General features: G+C 41.1%; 1 protein-coding gene across 1 annotated transcript in view; it reads left to right on the forward strand.

Annotated features, from left to right (window-relative positions):
• HS6ST1 (heparan sulfate 6-O-sulfotransferase 1) overlaps positions 1 to 24,976 on the forward strand; it is a 113,676-nt gene extending 88,700 nt beyond the window's left edge. The window contains exon 2 of the mRNA XM_075861162.1: positions 23,028 to 24,976. Within this exon, the coding sequence (XP_075717277.1) occupies positions 23,028 to 23,736 (709 nt within the window). The 3' untranslated portion in view covers positions 23,737 to 24,976. The remainder of the gene's footprint in view (positions 1 to 23,027) is intronic.
• Positions 24,977 to 25,684: the final 708 nt, after the last annotated feature.

The following is a 25,684-nucleotide window of genomic DNA, read 5'->3' on the forward strand; positions in this document are numbered from 1 at the left end:
GTGAACTCTGTATAAAAAAAAACCAAAAAAAGCTGTGCCAGAATTGCGTTTTTTGGTTTACCTGGCATCCCAAAAAATAGGATAAAAGGTGATCAAAAAGTCACATGTACCCCAAAATGGTACCAATAATAACTACAGCTCGTCCCGCAACAAACCAGCCCTCATACCGCTACGTCTATGAACAATAAAATTAGTTATGGCTCCAATAAGTCAGGAAATAAAAAAATATGCAGTTGTGCCCGAGGAGAACATTTCTTCTGTTTCAAGAGGCGATTTATCAAGGACCTGAAATTAGGGAACCAGGAAGGGAGGGCCCAATCATATCCGATGGAAGCGACGGTGCCCGTATTATACCAGGATAATACTTTCCCAGCAAAATTCCCCAAACTACAAAGGTGCGGAGTGTGGACCAAAAGGGGGATAAGAAATGACACCATTTATCAGTGCGACACCGGCCTGTGCAGAAAGGATTGCTTCACAGCGTAACACACATCTATGGATTATTTTTATTTTTTTATACCACCTGACTATGCCCCTTATATACTCCGCCCCGCTTACATGTACCCCCACATTATAAAACACCAGCAATACTCAAACAAATATAGTACCAAGCAAAATCCGCTCTCCAAAAGCCAAATGGTGCTCCCTCGGCCCTGAACCCTACAGCGTGCCCAAACAGCAGTTTCCTTCAACATATATGGCACCGTCATACCCGGGAGAACCCTTTTAACAATTTTTGTGGTGTGTGTCTCCAGCGTCATAAGCTGGGCATGACATATTTGCCACTGAATGGCATATCTAGGGAAAAATATAAATTTTTAATTTGCACCATCCGCAGCGCATTCATTTATGGAAAAGACCTGTGGGGTGAAAATGCTCACTACACCCCTTAATAAATGCCTTGAGGGGTGCAGTTCCATAATGGGGTCACTTATCAGGGGTTTCTTTTTATTATTTCACATCTGAGCCTCTGCAGTTGTGAACCAATACTTTGTAAATCGCCAAATTAGGCCTCCACTCCGCATGGTACTCTTCACTTCTGAGCCCTGTCATATGTCCAGACAAAAGATTAGGGCCACATGTAGGGTGTTTCTAAAACCGGGAAACACCGCATAATAATTAGAGAGCTGTCTTGTTATGGTGGCACAAGCCGGGCACCACATATTGGCATATCTATGGAAAAAAATCCCATTTTCACTCTGCAACATTGAGCGCACACTAATTTCTACAAAACACCTGCAGGGTTAAAATGCTTACTACACCCCTTGGTAAATGCATTGAGGGGTGTAGTTTACAAAATGGGGTCACTTCTGGGGGGTTTCCACTGTTTTGGGCCCACAGGTGCCCAGAAACCAATCCAGCAACATCTGCACTCCAAATGGCGGTCCTTCCCTTCTGAGCCCTGCCGTTTGCCCAAACAGCAGTTTATGACCACATATGGGGTATTGCCGTACTCGGGAGAAATAGCTTTACAAATGTTGGGTTCTTTTTTTCCTTTATTTGTTGAGAAAATGAAAAAATTTGCGCTAAAGCTACGTCTTATTGAAGAAAAAGGACTGTTTTTATTTTCACTGCCTAATTCTAATAAATTCTATGAAACATCTGTGGGGTCAAAATGCTCACTACACCCCTAGATGCATTCTTCAAGAGGTGTAGTTTCCTAAATGGAGTCCCTTTTTGGGCGTTTTCATTGTTTTGTCCCCTCAGGGGCTTTGCAAATGTGACATGGCCTCCGCAAATCATTCCTGCTAAATGTGATCTCAAAAAGTCAAATAGTGCTCTTTCCCTTCTAAGCCCTGCCGTGTGTCCAAACAACCGTTTATTACCACATGTGGGGTATTGTTTTACTCGGGAGAAATTGCTTTACAAATTTTGCGATGCTTTTTCTCCTTTAGTCCTTCTGGAAATGAGAAAAAAAATCGCTAAACCTACATTTTCTTTGAAGAAATGTTGATTTTAATTTTCACGGCCTACTTCCAATAATTTCTGTAAAAAACCTGTGCGGTGAAAATGCTCACTACACCCCTAGATAATTTCCTTGAGGTGTCTAGTTTCCCAGATGGGGTCACTTTTGGGGGATTTTGACTGTTTTGGCACCGCAAGAGCCCTTCAAACCTGACATGGTGCCTAAAATATATTCTAACAAAAATAAGGCCCCAAAATCCACTAGGTGCTCCTTTGCTTCTGAGGCCGGTGTTTCAGTCCAGTAGCACGCTACGGCCACATGTGGGATATTTCCTAAAACTGCAAAAACTGGGCAACAAATATGGAGTTGCATTTCTCTGGTAAAACCTTCTGTGTTATAAAAAAAATTGTATTAAAAATGTATTTCTGCAGAAAAATATGAAATTTGTAAATTTCACCTCTACTTTGCTTTAATTCCTGTGAAATGTTTAAAGGGTTAAGACATTTTCTAAATGCTGTTTTGAATACTTTGAGGGGTGAAGTTTTTAAAATGGGGTGACTTTTTTGGGGTTTCTAATATATAAGGCCCTCAAAACCACTTCACAACTGAACTGGCCCCTGTAAAAATAGCCTTTTGAAATTTTCTTGAAAATGTGAGAAATTGCTGCTAAAGTTCTAAGCCTTGTGAGGTCATAGAAAAATAAAAGGATGTTCAAAAAACGATGCCAATCTAAAGTAGACATATGGGGGATGTTAATTAGCAACAATTTTGTGTATTATAACTGCCTGTCTTACAAGCAGATACATTTAAATTGAGAAAAATGCTAATTTTTGCAATTTTTCGCTAAATTTTGGTGTTTTTCACAATTAAATACTGAACATATCGAGCAAATTTTGCCAGTAACATAAAGTCCAATGTGTCACGAGAAAACAATCTCAGAATCGCTTGGATAGGTGAAAGCATTCCGGAGTTATTACCACATAAAGTGACACATGTCAGATTTGAAAAATGAGGCTCTGTCAGGAAGGTCAAAAGTGGCTAAAGAGGGAAGGGGTTAAAGACCAAGTACCGCTCGGTGTGACAAATGTGTAATAATATGGGACATCTCGAAAAATATGCTTGATCTATTCAATACTTTTTCATATCCAGGTACAAAGGACAACATATATAATCTTAGAGCATATTTTTGGAACTTTATTAAAAGAGAAAATCTCTTGCATGTGGAGGTCTCTGTAGTCTTTCAGAGGGCTCGCTATATGGCGTTCTATAAGAAAATACATCATTCTTTACATTCCACCCAGAGGAACCAGGTTTCCATACTTGAAATTGTGCTGTCTTTTGAAGTTTTTTTCTATTTCCATCATGGTAGTGATCTTTATAAAAAAAAAAGCATACACTTGATATAACTTCTAAAGTGTTTCGGCTTTTATATGTAAATAATCTAAGAGCCAAGCATGTGGCACCTTACTGAAAAGAAAAATACATTATCCTGTAAATGTGCCCAAGTACTTCTATTAAAATCACTATAATTTGGTCTTTTATATTTGTAATGGTTCAGCTTCCCTAATGTAATGCCAGTCACAGGAGGGGTGAAGTTGGCATTGAGGCTTAGTATAATACTTAAATGGGAACAATGTGGCATCTCTGCTTTTTATCTTTATGTAGTGTGCAAGGAATGCAAAAGTAAAAAAAAAAAATACTTAATCCATATGTGGGACCTGATTTGGTGCCGGTTTATCAAATATATTCTGGATTATTGGACAGCCATACAAAAGTACAATAAACCTTTAGGAAGAAAGCACAAAATAAAATGTTAACACAAAATCTGCTGTTTATAGCACTGGATTTTTCCATTTATTTTTTTCACGTGACTTACGTTATTGTAGATGTCTGCTCAGTTTTCTGCCTCTGGTCTTGTGACGCGATCATCGTGCAGTTCTGTGCTCTAAACAAGTTCCGGATCTAAAGCCGTCATCTACTACGGAAAGCAGCCTGGGCAGAATAAATAGGGCAATGTAGATTTGCAATGGTCACCCATTGTTGCGATGTGATGGCCCAGGCACATTCTGCATGATGTATTGATAAATTACTGTTGACTATAGGAGCACATTAAACTTACTTATGGTCCAGTTTAGACTTTTTCTTTTCGGGACGTTGCAATACATTTTTTTTTTTCTCAAATATTAGAAATTCCTTCTGCTGCCTATGTGCATTGGTCACCTGACTCCTGTAATTGGCTAGTCCCAGATTTATTATTAGAATATTTTTAGTTCTAGTAGTTAAATTTGAATAATTTTCTTGCCTCTCTTCATATCTTCCCTTCTTGGATACTGGTGCGGAATATGATAGTAATATTTATAGAAAATGTAGTAATTAACTTTTTCACCGTACTCCTATCTCACTCTTGTTTACCGGATATGAATGTATCGACAAATCCTATATTTAGTTAGTGCAATTTTTGTTTTAATGTCTAAGTGTTGGTAATTAGTCAAAATATTTTATTTTAATTAGCAGCAAATCCTGTAGTAACGACTTTAATCTTTCTGGTGCCAGAGCTGGGCTAGTCTGGCTTCTCCTGTAAACACAGCTGTACTTGGTATAAGGGCGCTGCAGGGGATGTGAAGATGCTAATTACAGCTGCTAATTTTATCTCTTCTGTACAGTAACCCCTCGTCTTCCAGCAGGGCAACATGGGGAGTCTTTGCCATATGGCTTTTATGTTCTCTTCTAGAAGCAAATTGTTATCATACATCACCGATGCAGACATAATGGAAATGTAACGCATGTTGCGTTCCTTTAGTATGGCATTGCGTTGTATCTATTGTTGGGTTTTCCATTTTACTGTATGTAGAAATCCAATAAAGGGGATCTCTCATGCCAATTAAGGCATATGGACATCGTAGAGGGCAGTCCCATACTCGGAAGACCCCTCCTGAGTGGATATAGCCTGTCAATACATACCATAGATGGCCATTCAGACATGGCTTCTCCCAGCGATTACCAGGAAGGGGGGGGGGGTTAGAGAAGCCGGCCTACGTGTAAAAAGATGACATGAAGACAGCCCCTTTAAAATGTGGTGTTTTTTTTGTGAATGTAAGGCTTATCTCTGTGACATTTCAGAAGAAATTTAAAAAGTTCTGTCAGCAGATGGCAGATTTGTACTCTATGGCCGACACTGATTGCTCAAACGTAGGAACTGTGATGCTTCTCGGGATGTTGCGGCCCTTCTTCGTCAGGCTCTTTGTTTTTTGAAAGTGTCAACAGAAATCTCCCCTTTACCGCAGGTGCATATATGGTGAATGTCCACTGCTTCTTTATTTTTGCCCTAGTTTTTTCCCATTTTGCTTTCCCTGTAAAGTAGGTAATTTGCCCATTTACTGATTACCAGTTCTCATAAATGACCATCTGCAGAGAAATCTTTAACATTTACGATGTAATTATTACATACGTTAAGGCTTTTACCATTTGTTGGAAACAACAATTTTGTTACCACAGAAACAGATTATTTTAATAAACTAATTTTTAGTCAGATTTTTTGTTGGCTGACTATTGCAGCCATTACTGACCAATTATTGTAGATTTTAATGGATACTCTCCACGTAAAGTAACCTGATTTCTTCCTGCTCTGATCCACTATTCTTTGTCACTTCACGCAATGCAAACCTATGTATTAAATCTATGATGAATGTCTGACTAATTTATTGGAAAATTTGTAGGTAATGGCCGTCATGGTAGAGGCCTGATCTATATTTTGTATTCTGACTGCTGAGATATTTGTCCTTGACTTGTAAACCCATCAGCACCTTATCAATCTTCTTATGACTTTACTCCTTAGCAGAATATTACATAGCCAAATGATGGTACTACCAGACCGTCGTGCAGAGGCGTAGCTAGGTTCTCCAGCACCCGGGGCAACGATTTCAGTTTGGCACCCCACGAACCTCTTTGCCGACCTCTCCTTCCCACCTCGCCATCTTTATTTTCTCTACCAATCAATGAGGGTAATTTTTTTTCCACTTTTTTATTGTAAATGTAACTCGAGCATAAAGCCATTTTTACATTTTACAAGCAATATAGTTCTATATACACTACCAGAACAAGGCTCCGTACATATATACAGCATCAGAACAAAGCTCAGTACATATACAGTACCAGAACAAGGCTCAGTACAGATATACAGTACCAGAACAAGGCTCAGTACATATTTACAGCACCAGAACCAAGCTCAGTACGTAGATACAACACCGGAACCAAGCTCCGTACTTAAATACAACACCAGCACAAATACAGCTCAATTTAGTGCAACCCCTGCCATATAGGTTTGTACTAAATTGTATACAGCTCCCTGCATGGCCCAAACAATGGTAAGTATATGCTGGGAGATGCGGATTCACAAAAAAAAAATCATACCACCATCATCTCGCTGCAGATCATACAGTGACTACAGTGCTAATTAGAGGCAGAATAAACATTTTATTTAAGTGACTCACAGGTGACTATCTCAGATTCTAATTGTTCTTTTTCTCTTTTCTCCATCTGGTCCAGACCTTTATGATGACTTCTCCCTGCCACAGCCCATTTCTGCAGTTTGTAACTCAGATGTCTTCAGCTTCTCACTTTTCAAACATTTCTGCACCTATAAACAAAGAGTTCTCATGGTGCCTGACACTGTGCCCCTAAATATAATAGCGCCATACACTCTACCTCTAATTATAATAGCAACACACACACACACACACACACACTCTGCCCCCTGTAGATATTGCATCCCATAGTGCCCTACCTACAGCCCCCTCTGTAAATAGTGCCCCAGATACAGCCCCCTGTAGATAGTGCCCACATATAGCCATCCTGTAGATAATGCCCTACATATAGCCCCCCATGTATATAGTGCTCCACACATAGCCCACCCCTGTATATAGTGCCTTACATATAGCTCTCCTATAGATACAGCCCACCACTGTATAGTGTCCCACATATAGCCTACCCCTGTATATAGTGCCTCACGTATATCTCCCCCTATAGTTCTCCACATATAGCCCACCCCTGTATATAGTGCCTCACGTATAGCTCCCCCCTATAGTGCTCCACATATAGCCCACCCCAGTATATAGTTCCTCACATATAGACCACCCCTGTATATAGCCCCCATGTAGATAGAGCCCCCCCCCCTGTAAATAATGTCACTCACATTTATATTAGGATAAAAAATAATTAAAAACTCACATATTCGCCTTAATCCTGTTCCCGCGTCTTCCAGTGGCAATGCAGACCTTCTCTCTTCTAAGCAGGTCTGCTGTGGTTGAACGACGCAAGCGGCGGCGCTAATTGACAGGGCAAGTCATTCTGCCCTGCCAATCAACGCCTTTCATAGATGCCGTCAGGGACAGTGCGGCCCTGGCGCCCCTCCCCCACCTTCCCTCTTAGTTGCGCCCGGGGCACATGCCCTGTCTGCGCCCCTGCCGCCGTGCACAGTCTTGGTTCATTCTTTTAAGCAGTCTTCATATCCGCACAGGGCAAACTGATTAGAGTCCCTACTGACACCAGTGAATATTTGCCACTGATTTGTAGTCCTCTGTCAAAGGGTTTTATGCAAAGAAAGCATTAATCTATAATAAAAAGATATACCACTTTTTAAAACACTTTTGTGTTTCAATTCCTTACTATTTTCAAGATCTCTGCCTGCTCTCCATGAATAGAAATCAACCTTTTCAATCCCAAGCCTGAAAATCTTCAGCAACCTACGGATGTGACAAACATACATTGTAATGTTGACAACGGTTTTAGTACTAGTGGTGATCGTGTGTGTATGTATGTGTGTGTGTGTGTGTGTGTGTATATGTGTGTGTATATATATATATATATATATATGTGTGTGTGTATATATATATATATATATATATATATATTTAAAAAAAAGATCTGTTCTCTTGTTTAATAAATGGTTTGAGTGTTCTCCATGATGAGGTAAAATACATTCATATAGTTAAAGTGAAACTGTAGCTTCCTTGTCCAATACAAAATACATGGGGATGATTCCTTCATTAAGAGCAGTCTCTAATTGTACCCACTAAATGGTCCCCAAAAGTTGTGAGATGCGCTGGTGGTTCAATTATCCACTACGTGGCACTACTACACCACCTCTCCTATCTTCAGACCCTTTTACATGGGTCAATGATCGGGCAAGCATTCATACGAACTCTCGTTCTCAATCATTGCCCTGTGTAAAGGCTCATTCATCGGCTGATCTGTTTGTTTACGTGGCCAATAAAATGGCCGCTAGTCTGTATTTGCAGACAATTTGTGTACAATAATTTGCGTACAATAATTATAGCGATCTATATTCGTTATTTATATAAAGACATTTTTATTTTAAATATCTATGCAAAAAAATAAGAAAATCGAGATGCAAATCGCCCAAAGTGTTGAAAAAAAATCTAGTTTTTATTTTTGGGCAAAATCGCCCAGCCCTACTCTTTTCCCATACATAATCGATAATCGTTGATCTGCGCCTGTTTTCACAGCCCATACTCCTCTTCAAGTGTTCTGTAGATGAAGAGTCAATGTCTTGTTATGCCCTGTATAACCTTTTTATAGTTTTAGCTCGCAAACCAAATATCTGAAATATCTAATTTTGGCAGATGTAGTTGGCTCCTACTGAATAATCCAATTAAGGGCATAGATGTCACTGTAGTTTACAGCAGACCTGTGGGTGACAGATTTCCCGTTCTGCAAGGCGACGTGTAAATTTATTACAAAATGTGTGATGAATCTTGAGAGCTGTTTAATAAGGAACAGAATATAATTAATACACTATAGATGGAAATGCTCTTATCCAATATGGATGATGAATACATTTTATACAAAAATTTACCACAAAATCCCATTTATTGGATTGCTCGAGAATTAAACAAATGAAGGCCTGTTCTAGTTTAGTCTCTTTTGGTTTGCAGCAGATATTATACATGGGGGCTCTGCTTATGTCTGCGGGCCACGTGGGGAAGGTGCCTCCTTATAATCTGATTACAGTGCCTGAGATTTCTATGATGGATGACTTGCTCATTCTTGGAATTCCTGAGACTGCTAATTGATGGTCTGCATGTTGGGACGAATTTAGACGTCTACCTCCGCTCTTGGCCGTACCAGGGATTATGGCAGAGTGATTTCTCCTTTGTCTGTTTTTGTGGGTAGATGTCATGATATGTTTGTTTAGTCTTAAGATGCCCATTTGTCCGGAGACTTTTTAAATATTTAAGACTACGACCACATTGTGAGCATTAGTGGAGACTCGCTGTCTTGCTCCGCGTCTCTGATATAAATACTTCTCTGATCTAGCATACGCTGTACTAGGAGTGGCCCGTCTTCATGGACGATCCATGATCTATATGTCGTCCTACACCTTTAACCCATCTAGACGGCGGACATCAATATTTCTAGATTATTCTTTTTACTGCATCTTCTCTAGACTGTTGTAGCACAGTTTGAGTGACTTAATATATGTACTATTCAGAAATATACGGTTTAATACATTTGCCCATTAAAGAGGCTCTGTCACCAGATTTTGCAGCCCCTATCTGCTATTGCAGCAGATCGGCGCTGCAATGTAGATTACAGTAACGTTTTTATTTTTAAAAAACGAGCATTTTTGGCCAAGTTATGACCATTTTCGTATTTATGCAAATGAGGCTTGCAAAAGTACAACTGGGCGTGTTTAAAGTAAAAGTACAACTGGGCGTGTATTATGTGCGTACATCGGGGCGTGTTTACTACTTTTACTAGCTGGGCGTTGTGCATAGAAGTATCATCCACTTCTCTTCACAACGCCCAGCTTCTGGCAGTGCAGACACAGCGTGTTCTCGAGAGATCACGCTGTGTCGTCACTCAGGTCCTGCATCGTGTCAGACGAGCGAGGACACATCGGCACCAGAGGCTACAGATGATTCTGCAGATGCATCGGCGTTTGCAGGTAAGTCGATGTAGCTACTTACCTGCAAACGCTGATGCTGCTGCAGAATCAACTGTAGCCTCTGGTGCCGACACGATGCAGGACCTGTGAGTGACGTCACAGTGCTGCACTGCCAGAAGCTGGGCGTTCTGAAGAGAAGTGGATGATACTTCTCATCAGAATGCCCAGCTAGTAAAAGTAGTAAACACGCCCCGATGTACGCACATAATACACGCCCAGTTGTACTTTTACTTTTCAACACGCCCAGTTGTACTTTTGCAAGCCTCATTTGCATAAATACGAAAATGGTCATAACTTGGCCAAAAATGCTCGTTTTTTAAAAATAAAAACGTTACTGTAATCTACATTGCAGCGCCTATCTGCTGCAATAGCAGATAGGGGTTGCAAAATCTGGTGACAGAGCCTCTTTAAGTATTTGAGTCGTCCACTCCAGGCAGGTTGCAAACATTTCTATTTAGCCATTTACTAGTTATATCTGTTCTGCGTGACAAATAATATGGCACGCAGAACAGCACCTACATAGGTTGTCACCCAGCTTGAATGGTCTTGCTGCTACACAAGGTAGTTTTACCAAAGTAATGGCTGCATTACTACCTATTCAGGCCGATTTTTCCATTTAGGTTAGAAAAAGTTGTGTGACGACACCTGTGGTAGCTTTGTTGGCTGCCAAATGAATTGACCACCAACAGAAACGGTTGACTAGAATTTTGAAGAAATTGATAAATGACGACTCAAGGACTAATATTTTACAGGTGATATTTAGGGGCACTATAATGGATGTAAAAACGGCATCACCCGTACGGGGGCGGATGTGGGAGAATATTTACCTTCGTAATGAAGCTTAGAGGGAATGCTTTTTCGTAGTACCTCTAACTACTGTGTTTTACTTGCATGGGTCACTTGGGATTTACATAGACTGCTACAGGGGTAGAACTCCTTTGTTGTGTCCTCATAACACCACTTGTTGGCAAATTTCCAGTTTGTGTTTAATTCTTTTGAGTCAGAAATATAGCGTTCTAATATGAATTGATCTACTACTATTTTGTCTTTGAGTTGATTTCATGTTACAATGCGACTTATCAAATATCTGAAGCAGGATGTGAGTAAATACAGACAACTGGTCAGCATCCTGATAATGAATGATAGGGACATTATAAAAATGTCTGATAGGTGCGAATCCTAGAGATTGGACCTGTATCATCTCCAGAATGGTGGGTAGTAAGACCCCGTCCTGCCTGGTGGCCAGGATTAGACTTCCCTTCTATGAGAGTTATGGTAACAGTCTTTCACATTTGGATCAGCTGTTTCCGTATTCTCGGCTACCACTTTTTACTTGTTCTCCGGCTAAATGCCAGAGTCTCCTCACCGGATGGGGTGGAGATAGGTGCGGGTCCTAGAGGTGGCACCCGAATCAGACATTTTATGACAAATCCTGTGGATATACCATAAATGTTTTACATTTGAATACCCCTCTAAACTGGAAAGACCGAACTGCAGCTATGAGATATACAGTCTCCTTTCTCAGACGACAAGCTTATGTGATTATGACAGAGACGTGAAGGGAGGAGGGAGAAGAGTTTAAGAAATGTAATATTACGTGTGAATGCCCTGCTGGTGTAGTGCCACATCTGCTTCCGGTTTGGTGGAATGAGACCTGTATAGCGAGAGCCAAGTAGTAATATAGTGATGTCATTGAGAAGGAAGGTCCTAGCAGGGCAGTACCTAGAAATCGCACAATGTCTGCTGAAATCAACAGGGCTTAAAGCCTGTAACAGGTTTAATGTTTTGAAATGGTGCTTTCGGAACCGATGACGGTCGGCCGATTGAGCATTCAGCTCCTGTGCAATGTGATAATTATCACCCGTCTTCGCCTATACACAATAACCTATGCAAATACTATTCTCTGCAAAGACGTGACTCTTCTCTTTTTTGCTCCCTAGATAGATTTGCCTGTCACTTGCTGTAAATCGTATTATACAGATTCGAGAAGTGTTTTAATAGGTTTATCAACAGCTGAAGGAGAATCTTGGCTGCACTATTTTATTATCTCGCGTCTATACTATGCAATAATTTGGAGTGAGGAGATTGTGCTTTGCTGTCTCCATGTTCAGTTCTGTACTTCTGGCCATTTTTCATAGTATCCTGAACCACTTAATTTTCATTTATATTATCGCTGCTTGTGTTGTTCCATAGAGGAACTTCTCAGTGCTGCCGTCTCATGCAAATCTGCACGGAGCCCTTGGCCAGCACTGTCTATTGTCCTGTTCCACACCCGGCTCGTCTCATCCCTGGCTGTCCAAGCCAACTGGCCCTGAATTCCCTTGTTTTTTGGACGCACTTTCTTCCCAGAAATAATCTAATCTCACAACTATGTTTTGACATCTGGCTTTCGCTAAATCCATAATTAAGACTCCGGGTGTGATCGTCTCTGTGGGATTTTCCTTCTAAAGCTCTGAAAACACTTCACTTGCTGATTGACCTATATGAATTGGAATTTTACTTCGTCCTTTACTGCAGAGGCTGTGAATTAAAAAAATAAAAATTTATTGCCTTTTTTTTTTTTCGTTTTCAAGGAAACTCCGGTAGCATGACAGACATTACAACTATTAATGAAAGGTTCTTATACGTGCAAACACACTAAATAGTCCAAGTATGCACCAGCAGGCACATCCGCCTCCTGATTCTTCTAATTCTGCTGAGCCCTCACAAAGACCATGATGGTACGTTCATGTAGAAGTGTTATGGGCCGTGACGATAGGTGCGCGAGGTGATACACACTTTGTTTGTTAAGGAGAAAGGTGGAGGGGCAAGATTACAAAGTGAGGATGGATCAAGCGGAAATACCTTTCAGGTGAGGTATAAGATTGCTTCAGCCTAATAACTAAACCGAAGTAAACACAACAACATAGTGTCTCCATCATTAACAGCCATACTAGACTGAGGCTTCAAGGGCCCAATGTTCTGATTATGCCTGGACTTGGCCCTTACGGAAAATTGTACCCAATATGTAAGTCAATGTAGGGCTGGGCAATTAATTGAAAAATAACCAAAATTCAGCGCAGATAACCAACGTCCTGTTCGCATTTCGGTTTGTTCGATTATTACATGCAGCCCAGCCTCTGCCGTCAGTAATTGTATGCTATTCAATTCGAGTCACTGATAGGCCAAGAGTGGTCCCCCACCCCCCACACGAGCAGCGCATGGCACTATTTACAGCAAGTCCACTTTGTTTTGGTCAGCCGTCGCCACTCAGCCCCCCCCCCCCCCGGACAGTCCCCATTCTTTCTGCTTTGTTCCGTCAGCTTCCCCTCCGCTGCTGTCGACGGTCCCCATGCTTTCTGCTTTGTTAACAAAACACAGCAAAAAAACATGGGGTCCATCTGGGGGAGGGGGGGTGAGCGGCGACCGCATCAGAGAGGAAGCTGATGAAACAATGCAGAAAGTATGGGGACTGTCCGGGGGGGGGGGGGACCGCCGCAGCAGAGAGGCAGCTGACATTGCGCACGAGCGCGGCCTGAAAACCTCTGGTGACGGGAGCTGTATATGAATTAGGCCTGTGATTCCTCTTATAAATTGTTACTCTTCAATGTTTGTGTACTTTTCTTGATGCTGGGTAGAAGGATCTCGAAGATTAAGAACACACTAGTCAGGAAGAACCTGAGTTTGAGATGCCTCAGCAAAGTGTTAGTGGAATGGTATACTACTGTATATAATATATACCGCCTGAGCCGGCCTGCTGTATACTAATATATATGCTGTATGTATACCCCCTGGCTCTAAACCTTCCGTATACTAGTAGTATACAGCAGGCTCGGGGGATAAATATTCAATGGCGTAGCATGCAAATAGGGGCGTGGCATGCAAAAGGGGAGTGGTCTAAATAATCGTTCAATAATCGTAATCGAGGTTACATGTTCAATTAATCGTGATTTTGGTTTAGGTCATAATTGCCCAGTCCTAAGTCAATGCCATGCCACACAGATGTGTCTTATAAGCGTTAAGATTTTTGTTTTTCTCCCTTTCATGCTTGGTCATCAAGTTATTTTTCTATTTTACTTTTTTTATGTTGACTGTCGAGACTAATGTGTAGTTTTATGAGGAGATAATGGGTCAACAGGCAACTGACAAATGATCTCCAGTCCCTGGTGGTGGTTTTTTATTCATAGGTATTCCTCTGACAGTCGTTTTGCTGTGAGCTGCGGCATTTTCGGTCTACTCCGTGTCATGTCCACGATCTCCACTCTACAAGAATGGTGGGTTTTAGAAATGTACTTGTTAAGGACTTGTGGTATTCAGTGGTCTTCAGCACAAGCTTGTATATTCTCACACTTGAGGGGTAATTAACTTTAGAGGACTGACCTCTACCCCCTCCATTTGTTTATTTCTAAAGACGGCTACACATAGTGGGTTGAAAAATGTTTCGTCCTCCATCTGTTCTTACTTACTGTTGTAAGTGAACGAGGTCTGCGGAGTCAAATAAGATAATTAACACCTACTGTGATTGCAACTTCTGAACTATTCACTTCTTATGGTCTGTCATACTGCTAGACACCGGAGATAGATCATAATGCCGACACAACCCATCGATTGTGAGTACGAATCTGTGATGTTTGCACCAAATTTGGTCTGGCTTAAAACTTTTTAATTACCATAGACTTTCCAGTCAATCAAAATTTTGTGTATTGGTCTGATATCCTTTAAATCTATACAGAAATTGTAAATTCTGACTTCATGAAATCCAAATATAGGTGTACAAAAAGTTGCAATTGGAACCACTAAATAACTTGAAATTGCACTGAAGTTAGGCCTCATGCACACGAACGTGCTTTTGCGGCCGCAATTCCCCCGAAAATTCACGGGAGCATTGCGGCTCGGTTCATTCCTATGGGGCCATGCACATGACCGTACCGCAGAAAGAACGGGCAAGCCTTATTACGGCCGTGTTCTCGCGGCTGACACTCCGTGGCCGGCCGACCCGAAAATCACGCTGTGCACATGGCTACGGTCGTGTGCATGAGGCCTCAGTGTTTATGAGCATACCAAAAGTGGACCACCTTTTTAATAGAAGCGTAAATTTCCTAGCTGATAGAATGATCCTTTTAATGATGGACGTTTGACAGATTATTGCCAGGGGTCCCCATAATGTTGGTGTCCATAGCTAGCTTTACAATTTAACTTTAAGGATATGTTCACACCGACCTAGTACCTGCAGGGGATTCCAACTGAAAAACCAAGTTGTGGTGCAGAATTTAGTGCGGACAAACAAAACTTCCCTTCGTTGACGTAGCGACGCGGCCCTCTGTTCTCCGTGCACTCTGGCCTCCTGTGATGACACCGCAGTCCGTATGATTGCTGCAGCCTGTGATTGGCTGCAGCAGTCACATGGGATTGAATGTTTCCCCGACTGTTCTTCATGCAGCCTGGCCTCCTGGGATGACAAGGAGCCATCGCTATGACAACGCCAGGGGGTTAAGTATAGACTTTTTTTGAAAAAGGAGTTTTGTTTGTTTTTTGTTCTCAGATATGCGATTCCGCTGCCAAAATAGCAACGTTTGCTGCCGCTTTTGTCTCCCCATTGAACTCACTGGGGAAAACTGCAACATTTATACTGCAGATTATAAAAACGCAGGTCATTTTATGATTTTTTTTTCTACATCATGTAGATGAGATTTGTTCAAATCCCATCCACTCTGCTGCTTCTGTAATAAGCTGCAGATTTTCCACAATGAAATCCGATGTGTAAAATCCGCAGCTAATCCGCCCGTGTGAACATACCCGAACATTTTACATTCTAGTCATTACAGGAATTGGAAGCGTTTTATGGTAGAGTCTGCTGGACATATTACACCCTAGTGGTTCTAGTTGCTTCTTGAAGGACACGCAGACAAAGGACGTTCGTTATGTCTACTTTTCCAACTGAGCAAATTGATTTGGTTGGTTTCAAATAGAAATGTCTCTGCCAAGTTCCGAATATTTGCAGGCTACCTTGTCATTACCATGACCTTGAATCACTCCCTGGTCATCTTACAGCTGTTGTCTGACACTTGTAGAACAGTTTGCGTTTTTTTTCTCTCAGTCGATGTGGACTGGTATTCACCTAGGAAAATGTAGGCACCTCTTAATTGGTTGTACCAGTGGCATGCTTACCAATGCTTCAGAAACCAGCACATGTGAGGCTGGGCCAGCCAAGATTTATCCACATATACTTTTTAAATGGCTTTAAGGTGCGGAGATGAATTTTTTAAATATTATAAAATACAAATACAAAATGTTAAATTACTTACAATGGATTGCAGAAAATAGTCAACCTTTTAAAAACAATTCTTCGTTTTATCCTTTTTCTGGAAAGCTGGGTGACATCACCCTCATTACATATCCTACATGGGTGGTTATACAGAAGTTGGGAGGATGTATTGTTTATATGATGTTAAAGGCAATGGAAACGGTCGTAACATGCATGTATATTGATTTTTCATGCATGAAGTCCCTGCAGAAAAAAAAAAGCTGCACTTATCTGTTTTATGGATTGAGCCTTCCTTTTTATGGCTCCAGCAGCTGTCATAACCAGTTTGCAACCTTTTCGTCATTCAAACGTCTTCTCTAGGGGTGTTCCCCAGCGCTGGTCACGTGTTCTCTTCACTAGGGGTGTTCCCCAGCACTGGTCACATATTCTCTTTTCTCTAGGGGCGTTCCCCAGCGCTGGTCTCACATTCTCTTCTCTAGGGGCGTTCCCCAGCATTCGTCACGTGTCCTCTTCTCTAGGGGCGTTCCCCAGCGCTGGTCACGTGTCCTCTTCTCTAGGGGCGTTCCCCAGCATTCGTCACGTGTTCTCGTCTCTAGGGGCGTTCCCCAGCACGGGTCACGTGTTCTCTTCTCTAGGGGCATTCCCCAGCGCTGGTCACACATTCTCTTCTCTAGGGGCGTTCCCCAGCATTCGTCACATGTTCTCTTCTCTAGGGGCGTTCCCCAGCGCTGGTCACGTGTCCTCTTCTCTAGGGGCGTTCCCCAGCATTCGTCACGTGTTCTCGTCTCTAGGGGCGTTCCCCAGCACGGGTCACGTGTTCTCTTCTCTAGGGGCGTTCCCCAGCGCTGGTCACGTGTCCTCTTCTCTAAGGGCGTTCCCCAGCATTCGTCACGTGTTCTCTTCTCTGGCTGTGTGGATTTCTCATGCACGAACACAGCCTTCTCTCTGCTCTCCCCCTCCCTTCTGCTGGTCCTGAGGCTGTTTTGCGTAACCATGCCCACACAGTTATACATCATGTCTATGTATTTCTCATCCTCCTCCCCCTCCCCCCTGCTCACGATCTTGTCCCTACGCTATAGCGCTCTACTAACACAGGGGACATGTTGCACTGTGCATGCCCAGTTATCTGTGGTTGGGAGAGATCGCTGGGCATGCACTGTAGTCCTCAGTGAAGAGGAGAAAATCGTTCCCCTTCAGTTTTTCAGAAGCCGTTCTCATCTGCACTGTACACACCAGTGAGTAGGACCTGACACATGTGCAGATATCACACTAAATGCTCATACACAAGTCTCCAAAGGAGGAGCTGCTGAGTTTGCTGACAGGGAGCTGACTGACGGATTAGAGGGAGAACTGAAAACAGCTGGCCATGTACTGACATACACTGCAGGTACAGAAGACAAACGGTAGACTATTTTTAGTTAAGACCAATTAGCAATGTGTCTTAGCAAAAAGCATACAATGCAATTAAAAACAAAAAACAAAAACCTGTGCAAAGGTGTACATAAACTTTTAAGAGTCTGGGAATAGTAATGGTGGCCACAGCTGTTTCTTGGTTACATCTGTTTCTTGAAAGCGGAGTGTCAACCAGTTCAACAGAATAGATTTGGGGTATATGCACACGTTGTGGTTATATGGCATTTTTTTTATTTTATTTTTTATATTGAGTCATATGACCACAATGGGTGTCTACAAAGACAAATGGGGATTTTTTTTTTTCTTTCTGCTGAAGTGACATAGGAGTATTCAGGGAAATATGAACCAAGATTAGTTTACCACAGCAGATGACATTCATCTCGATCAGCCGCCGAAACCCTTGGTATCAATAATAAATGCCAGCTAAGCTGATCTCCAGGAGATGAGTGGTAACTAAAGGAAACTGAAGGCAAACCAAGCACATGCTTGTGGTTGGAAGACGGAGGCTGAGAACAAAACTGCAACTGCAACCTCATTTTGGTACTGGTTAATAGTTTAAATATTGGGTCGTGTTCCCTCTCCCCTGGACTCTTACCTTGGGGATAGTCACTGTGGCTATGTTAGAATTCATACCAACCACCCAACAAAATGGTAGAATATATACTTCCTGTGGAAGTCCAGTCCCTGAGAACGGATTTTGGAGATCTCCAAACCAGTTGTGAGGTAATTATTATGTACGTATGGTCTATACAGAGGGAAAACATATTTTTTTTTTTTTTTTTAAAGACATTTAAAAAATTGATAATGCAAAATTAGGGGCCTGGGTTAGATTCTAGAGGAAGAATAGGGAGACCGTTCTGTAATATATATGTCACCTATAATCTGTACAATTGTATTGAAAAGCAAACTGAAATCTTTTGGGGTGGAAAAATAAAAATAAAGAACAAAAATAATGTGGTGCATAAATATGCACACCCTTAAGCTAATACTTTGTTGAATTACCCTTTGACAGCATTCAGTCTTTTTTGGCTAGAAGTCTATCAGCATGGCACATCTTAACTTGTTGCCCACTCTTCCTTGCAAAAGCGCTCCAAATCTGTCAGATTGCGATGGCATCTCCTGTGTATAGCCCTCCTCAGGTTACCCCACAGATTTTCAATGGGATTCAGGTCTGGGCTCTGGCTGGGCTATCCAAAATGTTGATGATCTTCTGGTGAAGCCAGTGTCTTGGGTCTTTGTCATGCTGAAAGGTGAAATTCCTCTTCACCTTCAGCTTTTTAGCAGAAGCCTGCAGGTTTTGTGCCAATATAAGTACCCCTTGAGAAAGCTGACGGCGAAACGCGCGTTGGGGGCGATCTGTGTGGAGATCTCTCGTTTGTGGTCCATCATGCAATCCACGGGTTTGTGCAGTTCTCTTAGCCCATTTAATAGGGCCATTTTTTGGACCTATTTGTGCTTTCTGGCCAGGTGTATAATACATCTAGAACCTTTTTCTGTTCTTGAGTTTAATTATTTGGCTTATGATATATCCTTTTGGATAGAGATTTCTGTACTATACCACATCACATGATGTTCATATTATGGTAGCATATAACTGGGACTATTTACGCTGTTTCTCCACACTCTCCTTTTTAAATTGTGTGTATTATGGTTTTTATCTTTGTGATGGCCAATATGCTGTTATGTGCAATATAATAAAGTTTATTTTTTATTGTCATGGTGCGTAATTAGTGCTATGTGTCGCTTATTTTCTGGATATACTAGCTGTCTTCACAGTCTTCTATAGGTATTGAGGTTTTGTGCCAATATTGACTGATATTTGGAACTGTTCATAATTCCCTCCACCTTGACTAAAGCTCCAGTTTCACCTGCAGAAAAACAGCCCCAAAGCATTATGCTGCCCCCATCATGCTTCACTGTGGGTATGGTGTTCTTTTGGTGATGTCTAGTGTTGGCTTTGCGCCAAACATACCTTTTGTAATTATGGCCAAAAAGTTCAACCTTGGTCTCATCAGACCATAACACGTTTTCCCACATGCTTTTGGCAGACTTGATGTAGGTCTTTGCAAAACATAGCTGGGCTTCGAAGTTAGAAAAGGCTTCCGTCTTGCCACCCTACTCCACAGCCCGAACATATGAAGAATACAGGAGATTGTTGTCACATGCATTACACAACCAGTACCTGCCAGAAAGTCCTGCAGCTCCTTAAATGTTGCTGTAGGCCTCTTGGTTGCCTGCTGAACCAATTTTCGTCTGGGCTCTTCATCAAGTTTTGAGGGACGTCCGGTTCTTGGTAATGGCACTGTTGTGCCAAATGTAATCCACCTCTTGATGACAGTCTTCACTGTGTTCCCTGGTATATCTAATGCCTTGGAAATTCTTTGGTATCTTTCTCCTGACTGACGCCTTTCAGCAATCCGATCCCTTTGATGTGTTGTAAGCTCTTTACGGACCATGGATTTTGCTGTCACATGCAACAAAGAAAATGTCAGGAAAATCCTAATCGAACAGCTGAACTTTATAAGGGGTTACTCGGTACACAGCTGCCATTATTTAAAGTGATTCTGACTAACACAAGTTTTTAAATGTGATTGGCTAATTCTGAATACAACCACATCCCCAATTATAAGATGGTTTTCACACTTACGCAACCACATTATTTAGTTTTGTTATTTTTATTTTCCCCCTCTAAATGATTTCAGTTTGTTTTTCAATAAAATTGTACAGATTATGGGTCACATTAAACGTGGAAAAAGTTCTGAAATGACTTATCTTGTACTGATTTTTTGACACGACAAAAACCTGCAATTTTAACAGGGGTGTGTAGACTTTATATATCCACTGTATATATGTGTGTATGTATCTATGTGGGAGACAAATATAGAGTGGTGGAAAGAGTCAACTTAGCGGTGTAGCTTTATCAACTATACTGAGGGGAAAAAAAAAAAAAATTTAGGCTGTCCTTAAAAAAAATAAAAAATGTAGTAGTATTTTTTTTTTTTTGTTTCTGTATTTGTCTCCTACTTGTATGAATAGGGGCCACATACAGAACACCGCCATGGGGAGGGCAACAGGAAGGCAATTGGGTTACAAAACATACCATTCTAAACTTAGCTTTATAATAAACCCATTTTTTTTTAAATTTCATTTTTATATATAAATAAGGAAAGACACAAACTGTATGGTGGTAAAATTTGGCCGCAGCCTTTTCATTTAAGTTGACAAACAAAACGATTAAACTATGATGATTAAAAACTTATTAACATGACTTAACCCCGGCTTAGCCATAAGCTCAAGCCTACCTCAAATCAATATGTCCACTCATAATACTGAGTGACTTATCCCTTTTCATCAAAAAGGCTGTGACCATTAAAACAATACAATAAATACAACATAGATTGAACAGTAAGGAGGGCAGCGCAGCGTCACACCTCCATAGTAATGTACCAGATGGTCTGCGAAGACCACCACGTATTCCTACGTTTTTTTATTCTAACTGCGGGTCAGCGGACTACTACTACATCTGTGGCCCAATGACGGTTATCACCAGGCAGACTGCTCAGTCTGCCCTGCAACTGGCGGGAAAAGCTCCCACCAAATAACTACTAACTTCTAGAAGGAATCCACAGGGATGCTTGTAATCCCATGTAGTTCCCTTCGAAGGGTCCGGATTCTGTCAGACTGATGTCTGTGGAGTAACAGAAGATGGTGCTCCGTACTAAGGAGTTGGAGCACCATATTCTTATGAAATATTTATGGAATATCTAAATTATTAAAGATACTCCTTTTTAGAAATATGTCTATTAATCGAGTAATGGGTGAAGATGGATGGCTAACCCTTTTATAAGAAATTCCCCACAATTAACCATTTGCTGTAAGCCGCTCACTGTCAGGAATGTATATTTTATGAGGTCAATAGGTCCTAGAACCGTTAAATATATGCCAGCGCACTAATTCCATGTTGCTATGGTTGAGCAGAGAGAAGTGACTTGACTGACAAATGGAACTGACGGAACCCCAAGAGAAGTGACATTTTGTCATGGAGTCCTTGCATTTGACTGCTGACTCTGCTGTTCGCATATGCTGTAATTGACGTATAGAAGCCGCTCGGCTGTTGAATAGCTCAGTAAAATTAATCCTGACCGATTTTTATATGGATCGCTATGTTGTGGACAATCCCGCCTAATGCTCAAGTCTCAGAAAAAAAACATATGATACTATAGGTGGAACTAAACGCGTCGGCTCACTAGGGGGAATTCATCTAGAAACCCGATGATGTAAAAGGTCAATGTATGACCTTTTACTGTTAATCGAATTTGCATGACTCCAGAGAAACTTCAGGCATGATACGTTTTGGAAAGGTGGAATAGTAACATACCGTCTAAATGGTAATATAATCATTGAAGCAATAATTTAAGTATATTGGAACTCATGTATGAAATATCATACTTCATACTGGAGTATAAATGCGTATGGTTTACATTTCTGCCTCCAGTTTTGCAAACATTGTACTAAGAAAATGTGATGAAACCTCAGTCATCACACGGCTGTTTTGTACATCATGGTCATAATAGGGCGGCTATAGCGGTACATGAGGCCTCTACTGTAGCTCCATTTTCCTCCAATTGTATACTAACGGAAAAAAATTCTGACGGATTCCGTATGAACCTGGAAGAAAACATGGCATTCTCCATCGGACACCGTACGTACAAGTGTATTCCTTTAAAATCTTCTAGGGGGGAGAATCTCTGTTCTGCCGTGTGCATGAGTATTAAAGATGTCCCTTGATATATGGACTTATACACCCGAGTACAATATAGGAGTTCTGTATGTAGCAGCCGGAGTAGTTAATCTTGAACGTGCCGGTTAATTCCCTCCGTCTCCTCTGGAAACCCCCCTCCTCCTAAATTTCCTCTGCTGGATGCTGATAAATGAGCTGTTTCAGCCGCCTGGGTTCTGCACACCTTTATGCATTCATCAAGCAGAGTAGATGCACAATAAACCACACTCCACTACTTAGACTGTTGTATAACTGAGTTAGTTCTGCAAAATCCAGTGTAAAATTCACTTCCTTACCTTTCCACTTCAAAGGCAGAAGAGTATCATGGCTCATTTAATCACAGCTACACACCAGCCTTACTGGGAGACGAACCAAGATTTAATTGTAGGTTGGAAAAAAAATAGTGGCAGCTAAACAGACTGGCTCCGAGCAGCACATGGGGGTGTCGCGTGTTCACACAAAGGATCCTGGGAGCGTGCGCTACCTTACCTCTTACAACAAGCATACTACAAAGGGGAGCATTCAAATAAATTAGGCCAAAATTCTCATTCGCAAGATGCAATCGGTCTACTTTTCTCCGGTTGTCTTGTTGCGAGTTAAAAAAAAAAATTATTAAAAAATGCATACATAGGTATACAACATTGATATCTGACAACATCTTGTGTTCCGTAGCAGCTAGATGCACTATAGACTAATATTCTGAATCTTTCTTTTTCAGGAAATTTTATTATATTACCTTGTTGAGAGATCCCGTCTCTAGATACCTTAGTGAATGGAGACATGTGCAAAGAGGGGCCACCTGGAAGACTTCACTTCACATGTGTGATGGAAGGACACCAACACCAGAGGAACTGCCATCCTGCTATGAAGGCACAGACTGGTCAGGGTGTACTTTGCAGGAGTTTATGGATTGTCCCTATAATTTGGCCAACAATCGCCAGGTTAGAATGTTGGCGGACCTCAGTCTTGTAGGATGCTATAATCTGTCCTTTATTCCTGATAAGAAGCGAGCTCAGCTTCTTCTGGAAAGCGCCAAAAAGAACTTGAAGGATATGGCTTTTTTTGGCCTTACAGAGTTTCAGAGAAAGACTCAATATCTCTTTGAGAGAACTTTTAATCTGAAGTTTATCAGACCTTTCATGCAATACAACAACACCCGGGCAGGTGGGGTTGACTTGGACAATGGCACTATCCAAAGGATCGAGGAGCTTAACGAACTTGACATGCAACTTTACGACTATGCAAAGGACCTCTTCCAACAGCGATATCAATTCAAGAGGCAAGTAGAAAGAATGGAGCAACGAAAGAAGAATCGAGTAGAAAGACTTCTCCAGCGGTCCAACGAGGCTTTTGCCAAGGAAGAGGCAGAGGACCAAGTTCACTGGCCAACAGAAGACTACATGAGCCATATAATTGAAAAGTGGTAGCTGGGCATGGACTTTTATACTACTGGAGAAACTGGTTTCACGTTTTATTCTGTATTGTGTATATATACTGAACATTATAAAGAGGAACACTTTTTTTAATTTAATGTTTTGTAGCACACAGCTCAAATCTTCAGTAACTGTTCATCCTTATGTAGGAGAATGTCTATTATTTTAATGTAGTGAGAATGTGACTGCACAATGTCAACAATGCTATACGTTTTATTCACACTAGGGAGTCATTAAAGCATTGTTAACTTTTTTTTTATTCTTCTCAAACTCTCAAGGGCAACTAATGAACTAATAACAGTGGTATGTTTAATAGCCTAAAACACATTCTTTTATAACCCTTAAAGAAACCCACATGTTGGCCAAAGATAGCAATTAGGAAGACGTCCATGTATAGTATAGGTAACAGGAACTGTGGAATGTTTAGTACGGTTTTATATCCATCCCATTGCTGTTCTGAGGTTCTCCATTGTGTATGTCCCTTTATGTCCTTGATTGTATCTATGCAAAACCGTTTGATGGAAGTCTTTATACACTCCCCTAAACACCAACCACAGTATGTGGAAGGATTGTCCATAGCATTCAATAAATTATTCCATTGACTGCAGTGTTTTGTATGATGCACGGAACATATTCGTCCTAGAAATCTTAAACTGACCATACGTAGTGCAGTAACTGGTCTACATGAAGACAATCGGGCGCTCTAGGTGATCAGAAGAAATCCATATAACAAACTTTTTAAATATTTTGGAAATCCTCTTATCAAATTCTTACCTTTTTAAATATACAATGGGGGTACTGGGCCTTCCCTTTTCTAAGAACCAGGAGATGTCTCTATGACCACAGGTGTTTGTAGGACATCGTTGTCCATATAGATTTTGTTTATTTTGTACATGTAGTATAAAATTTAATTCTGCTTCATATTCTATAGGGCAATAAAACAATTGGATTTCAGGGCAAAACAAACATTATAACTGAAAATTAGCCAAAAATTGGTTAAAGTCCTCTGAACATTTTACTACACGGTAAAGGTAAAAAAAAATCAGATACAACCGATTTATGACATTATATGCCCAAACATGAAATGAACAGCACTGGATGCAAACAATTACTATTTTTAAGTCATTTGATTTGCCTTCATAAATCTAGAATTTCATGGTTACATGTCTTTAGATGGCGCTGCTCTGCCAGGTCCATTTTTGATGAAACCCAAAATGATGGTAATGTACCTAGTAAAAGTACAGGAAAAAAGTGTGGAAAAAATCCTCCAGCTCACCTTGTCACAAGAAATTCAGCACACGGATCCTCGTGTCGGCACACGTCAGAAATACTTCAAAAACAGGAGGGTTGGGTCCAGCGCTGTAGATACGATGTCTAGTTAAAACGGGAATCTGTTCCCAAGTTTTATTTTGTCTTCATTAAAATCGTGGTAGGTAGACTACGTGAAGTAGTTGAGGTGACAAGTGGGTATTGTCCAAAAGCAGAGGGAAAAAGAAGTATAGGCGGTAGCCTACGCGTTTCTGACCTTCTCCAGGTCCTTAGTCATGGCTTATGATAAGTCTGACTGTGCAGTCTTCACTTTTTATAACCAGTCTGTCTTGTATGTAATTAGTTAATTGCGGTTCAGAGCCGAAGGAACAGGGAGGAGCCCCGTGGAACGCAATCTTCCATTTTAACACCTGGAAAAAACTGTCCAAGTTCCATTGAGTAAGGTATGGATAAGGTGTTACTTGTTGAGCGTTAAGATCCTATGTCAGAAAAAACGATCTGTGTACTTAGTAATATCTAATATTTCTAATTTTCTTCTTTTTTAAATTCCAACAGAAATAGAAAGGAGCTCAACAGTTTTCATCAGATCGCTGTTCCTCTTCGGTAACTGTGTTTGAAGTATATAATATTTATTGCGATATTTGATTATAATAGAAATGTCCTAATATAGTGA

The sequence above is a fragment of the Rhinoderma darwinii genome, chromosome 4 (genome assembly GCF_050947455.1).
Source record: "Rhinoderma darwinii isolate aRhiDar2 chromosome 4, aRhiDar2.hap1, whole genome shotgun sequence".
Classification (NCBI taxonomy): Eukaryota; Metazoa; Chordata; class Amphibia; order Anura; family Rhinodermatidae; genus Rhinoderma; species Rhinoderma darwinii.